This window comes from Nymphaea colorata, chromosome 2 (assembly GCF_008831285.2).
Source record: "Nymphaea colorata isolate Beijing-Zhang1983 chromosome 2, ASM883128v2, whole genome shotgun sequence".
Taxonomy (NCBI): domain Eukaryota; kingdom Viridiplantae; phylum Streptophyta; class Magnoliopsida; order Nymphaeales; family Nymphaeaceae; genus Nymphaea; species Nymphaea colorata.
The window spans coordinates 19,850,913-19,856,559 of NC_045139.1; the positions used below are offsets into that span (position 1 = coordinate 19,850,913).

Consider the following 5,647-nt stretch of genomic DNA (forward strand, 5'->3'; position numbering starts at 1 on the left):
ACATATTCAATTCGCATGAAACTTGATCGAGTGGTCGTGAACACGCCATGTGAACCAAATTGCAGGGGACCAGGGTGGTGGGTAGGCCTACAACTTGGCCTAACATACCAAGTGGAAAGAAGATCACCAATTAAGTTGGTGCTGGGTATAGAGAAACTCATGGGTAGAGTGGGATAGAAAATCTGAGACGAGAAAGTGGTGGAGGAAGAGGGGGAGGCAGCAGGCCTTAGGCCATATTGATAGAGTTCAAATTGAATCTGAGTCAGGTAGTTAGGAGCACAACCAAAAATATATATTTTATGAAGGAGTTGAATTAAAGTTTTTAAATTTTGTAAAATTTTCTAAAAGTTACATTTTTTTTTTTTAATTTAAGATGGAGTCAAGGCCTATGTGAGCCCCACCCTAACTCTTCCCCTGTCGGTGGCATTGAACTGAATATACATGACAAAACAACATGCTGCCCTACAAATACAAAATGGTAAAAGTGCAAAAATGAAGAATCTTGATATATCCAAAGTTTTAGAATTAAAATGTTTATTTTTTAAGAAATTGGAATTATTAAACAAACAAGTTATTTTGTTTTCCAAATTAAGAACTAAAAACTCAAATTTTGATTTCATTTTTAGTTTAAGAAGAAGGTAGATGTGCTCAAAACAACAACAACAGGCCATGATCAATGGGATGACGTGTTAGGGTGGGCAAAAAAACGCCTTAGGAGCTCTAGGGTCGGCTCTCGTGAACCCGGCCAGCTAAAAAGCCCCACCTATCACGCTTCCTCTTCTCTTACACTTGTAACGTTTCTTCTGACGGAATGAAGTAATTCAAAATCTTGCAAGTGAGATTAGTAGGAACACGTCGTCAGCCGGCCCGGCCACCCGCCTCCTCTCCTCCGCCCACTCTCAACCTTGCCTATAAATACACACCTCCCTTCCATCACTACGCCGTGCCAAAGCCCCTCGCACCTTAGCTCAAGTCGCTCGTGCTGCTTCTGCACTGCCCCCCTGCAACCCTAGCGAACACCAGCTAGGGTTTCAGTTTCTTTCTCACGAGCTCCACTTTTTCCACACCTTCGACTTACCAGTTGCAGCCATGGTCATCGCGCATCCCTTGGCCTTCGCCTTTGGCCTGCTAGGTATGGCCATCATGCATGGTGCACCAGAATTCAGAATTAGAAAACCCATTTCAGTGAAATGAGGAAGCCAGTTTCCGTGTCCCATTTCCTTCCACCAAGCTTTTTATTTCGATTGATCAGCCGGCCGGCCGGCGGGGGGGATGGGGCTTAATTAAATTAAGCCTCTAAGCTGAAAGAATCGCCTTCAGCTCGACCGACGGCCGGACATACACCTAATATGAGTGTGGTTCCTCTGCTGCTATGCAGCTGCAGCCACAAAGCAGCTTCCAGCTGGTGGCTGAATTAGGTTTATGGAGGCTTTGCGTTGAAAGATAGCCAAAAACAGGGCATGGGAAACCCTGTGGCTTCTTTCATCATCTAAAAACAGAGAAGTTGCATACTGCATTATTCCTTTTTTCAAAATCATATATATTATTACACACTGACCTGTTTCTCTTTCTTTTCTATTAACACCAACCAGGAAATATCGTGTCGTTCATGGTGTATCTCGCTCCTGTGTAAGTCACCGCTATCTCTTGAGGGTTTTCCCAGTTCTTTCTTGTCCTTTTGTTTGATCTGTAACTTTTGGCGACAATGAGAATGGCTAAGGATTGTGGATGGATTTGAATGTGCACTGCGCAGGCCAACATTTTACAGGATTTTCAAGAAGAAATCGACCGAAGGATTTCAGGCTGTTCCTTATGTGGTGGCTCTCTTCAGTGCGATGCTGTGGATCTACTATGCCCTTCTCAAGTCCAATGCTTTTCTTCTCATAACGATCAACACGGTCGGATGTGTGATTGAGTCCATATACATCATCATGTTCATCATCTATGCAGCACAGAAAGCCAGGGTATGTGCCTTGCGATCTTCAGCTTTTAGCTCACTCAAAACAGAGTCTGTATATATCAGAATGTTCGTGGTCATCTATACATATGCACACCCGTCTATAACAGAAAATTTGGTACTGCACCAGTAAACAGTTTCTAACGTCTTTTTGGTATTCCGAGTAACAGAATAAGGCAATCAAGCTACTGCTGGTGCTGAACGTGGGGGTCTTCAGCTTCATTCTCCTTACCTCTTTCTTCTTCTCAAAGGGCGCCAAGCGTTTGCAGATTATGGGTTGGGTCTGTGCTGCCTTTGCAGTGAGCGTGTCAGCAGCCCCTTTGAGCATCATGGTATATTCATACTCTCTCTTTCTCTCTCTCTCTCTCTCTCTCATATATATATATATATATATATATATATATATATATATATATATATATATATATATATATATATATATATATATATATAAAATCCCGATAGCATCTACTTGTTAATGACAAGCAATTAAATTCAAGTTTTTTGTTTGATATAAACCAAGAGGTGATTATCAAATGTTTAAAAAATGACTCAAGAGCTCACTCTTAATTATAAATACTTATGTACGAGTGATATCAGTAGGATGGCCCAGTCCAAACGTCAAACAAAAGAAAAAAAAAGAAGAAGAAGAAGAAGAAGAAGGAAGTCTTTTCTTGTTCATGTGTTTGACGCTTATGCAGGACCTTAGATCTATAAGGTACTCGGTTAAGATACTCCTCATCATCAAAACTGAAGCCAGCCTTCAATGCATACCTTCTTCCACGGTCTCACCGACTAATCGCATGCATCCGGTCGTAAATAAAATGCATATATATATATATATATATAGGAAGGTGGGGGAAAGAAATTAAAGAAAAAGGGTGCGTGCAGGTAAGAAGCGCGTAACAGAACGTTGTGGCATGCGATTTTGTCCCGACAGCAAATGTGGGGAAGTTGTCGTCTTGTTGAGTCATTGTTTCGTCGCTTCTGCCAATTCCTTGCAAGCAAAGAACTTTTATATATATATATATATATATATATATATATATATATATATATTTTATATACATATATATGTGTGTGTGTGTGGGAGAGGGGAGAGAGAGAAAGAGAGAGAGGTGGTATTGATTTCTCGTGGCACGCTACGGACTGATATGCTGTAATGGAATGACTGACTGATCCGCTTCCCGATCGACCTAGTGATGTTCCACGTAAACGCGCAAGCAAGGACAGAACGAATTCCATCTTGCCAGTATGCCCTTCCCCAACAGAGCTTTCCCTCTCACGCCGATGAGCCTATTACGTGTAAATCTGAACTCGATATATAAAGTTATTGTTATAAATCTAAAGGTCTCTAAAAGTAAAAGAGGATAATCATTTACTGCTGCTCTCCAAGTGGGTTCATGTTTTACCACGTATTCATATTTTCCTTTTCCCTTTTCTAAATTCTATTGCAAGGTTTCTTTCTCATACATTCTTCCTTTTGTGCTGCAGAGGTTGGTCATACGCACCAAGAGCGTGGAGTACATGCCTTTCTCCTTGTCCTTCTTTCTCACCCTCAGCTCCGTCATGTGGTTTGCATATGGCATGTTCATCAAAGATCTCTTCGTTGCGGTAATTCCCCATCTCAGTATCTTCTTAATCAAACCTAGGGATTAATATATATATATATATATATATATATATATATATATATATATATATATATAGTCTTTCACTTTCAATATTAATCCTCCCTAGTTCTTTTAAATCATTTATGAAATTTGGAAACACTATTAATTACTGGCGTTTACGGCATACAAAACTGGTCATCACTTACAAGTTTGAAGTGGTTTATGAAACTTGAACGTTCTGTTCGGCAATATTCAATTGGATGAGTGACATATCATACCAATAAAGAGCTGTCCTAAGAACGTTTGCCATGGCAGCAGCTTCACCTCCACTTTCGAAGATTGGCCCAGACGTCCTTGTTGATTTGGCCGTGAAATCTTGAATCTAGAGTTGGAATTTTCACTTTTAAGACAATTACTTGCATCGTAAGCCAAAATGAAGGAAAGCAACTTTAATCGAGTCAATCGCTTTCTCAAATATTAGTTAGTTCTTTGATTTCATTCAAGGCTTGCTTTTGTTCATATTAGAATAATTTATAGGGTAAAGTGTTAACAAGTTCGTTAATTCTTTTTGGCATTACGTGTTCAATATGGGGGATGGGCATGTTCTTGGTCTTCTCCTCTAGAGAAAGAAAAGAAAGCGAATACAGAAGAAAAATGTGGTGTTTCAGCATCATTCTCCTTTTCTTTCCTCTTTTTCCTCAGCTTGGTTGGGGATGCTTTAGTGGTGTCTTACGTAAACAAGGAACTCCAGCGATATTTTGTATGCCCCATTTACTATTCTCATGTGTTCATATATTGACTTCAAGGTGCTTTTAATGCCATACTGTTTTTCATGACTTCTTTGTTTAAGGAACAGGATCTTGTTAAGATACGACCATAATTGAACATAATGCCGTTAATTTTTTTGGAAGTAAAAAAAAAAAAAAAGCTTTAATATTTAGTTGTAAGTACGGTTTTGATCGTTTACCTTGAGGTAACAGTGGCTGCTCCATAAAACCTTTACACACACACATACACATGCACGCATGCAGACACACACACATACACACACACACACACACACATATATATATAAAGAATTTGTCATAAAGTCAGACTCGAATATGACGAATGCGTCATCTACTGGTAAAGTAAAAGTTTACACTTTCTTATACTTTGAAACATAAGCTAGAGATGGTAACAACTCTCGCTTTCTCCCTCACGAGATCTCCTCTGATACCATCCGTTCCTTGTTGTCATGATCAGCTTCCAAATGTGCTGGGATTCAGTTTTGGAACCTCCCAGATGATATTGTACGCAATCTACATGAACAAGGGTAAAACCAATGTTGCAGTTGATCAGGAGCTGCCACAAGTAACAGCTGTGAAGCCAAGTGCCGTGGGAGGGGCCCCTGATCAGATTCATCCTGTGGACATCGAACCGGAACTCAGTCGCGGATCTGCCGTTGATTCACAGAAGAGGGCAGAGCTTGGTGGTGTTCAAGCAGCTCCAAATGCGCCTTCACGCAAAGGAGATGACATGGTTTAAGCGCACAAAATCCTTTGGCCTTTGGATGAAACCGAATGCGTACGTGATGGAAAGTGAAGGAAGGAAGAGGGCTAAAATTAGTCCTCAGCAAGAGTTTCATAGGAAGCCAAGACTGTAATTGTCTCTCTGGTTGGTAAATTAGAGGATAAAGTTAAGAGGTGGTCTAATATCGTGGTCTTGGCTGTCTTTGTCTTGTGTTGCTTGAAAATAAGCGGGTGTGAGGGTTCTGTCAAGTCCTGTAGTTGGTCGGTCTGGAATTTGGTACTTGGAAATTTGGAAATGAATGTGCTTGTTTTTTTTTTCTTTAACTTTCTTCTTCTTCTCATATTTTTCTTGCAAGCTTATTCTCCCAAGTGTGATTACTATGTCCTGGACTAAGAGAAAATATAGATATGGAAGATGATTAGGGATACATCTGGCTCATCAGGCGACTTTGCCGTTTAACTTTGGCCTTCTGGCATGTGTTTCATACTTTGAACATCATTCGAATTGGCTAGGAAATATTTATGGGATGGTGCAGGAACTGCAGTAGACTAGACAAGCTGATTAG

General features: G+C 40.3%; 1 protein-coding gene across 1 annotated transcript; it reads left to right on the forward strand.

Moving 5' to 3' along the window:
* Positions 1-928: 928 nt before the first annotated feature.
* Positions 929-5,422, forward strand: LOC116246782 (bidirectional sugar transporter SWEET14-like). Its single transcript, XM_031618645.2, has 6 exons — positions 929-1,132; positions 1,593-1,629; positions 1,754-1,964; positions 2,128-2,289; positions 3,452-3,571; positions 4,816-5,422. The coding sequence occupies exons 1-6, from the start codon at positions 1,090-1,092 to the stop codon at positions 5,095-5,097; spliced, it is 855 nt and encodes a 284-aa protein (XP_031474505.1). The 5' UTR covers positions 929-1,089; the 3' UTR covers positions 5,098-5,422.
* The last annotated feature ends 225 nt before the right edge of the window (positions 5,423-5,647 follow it).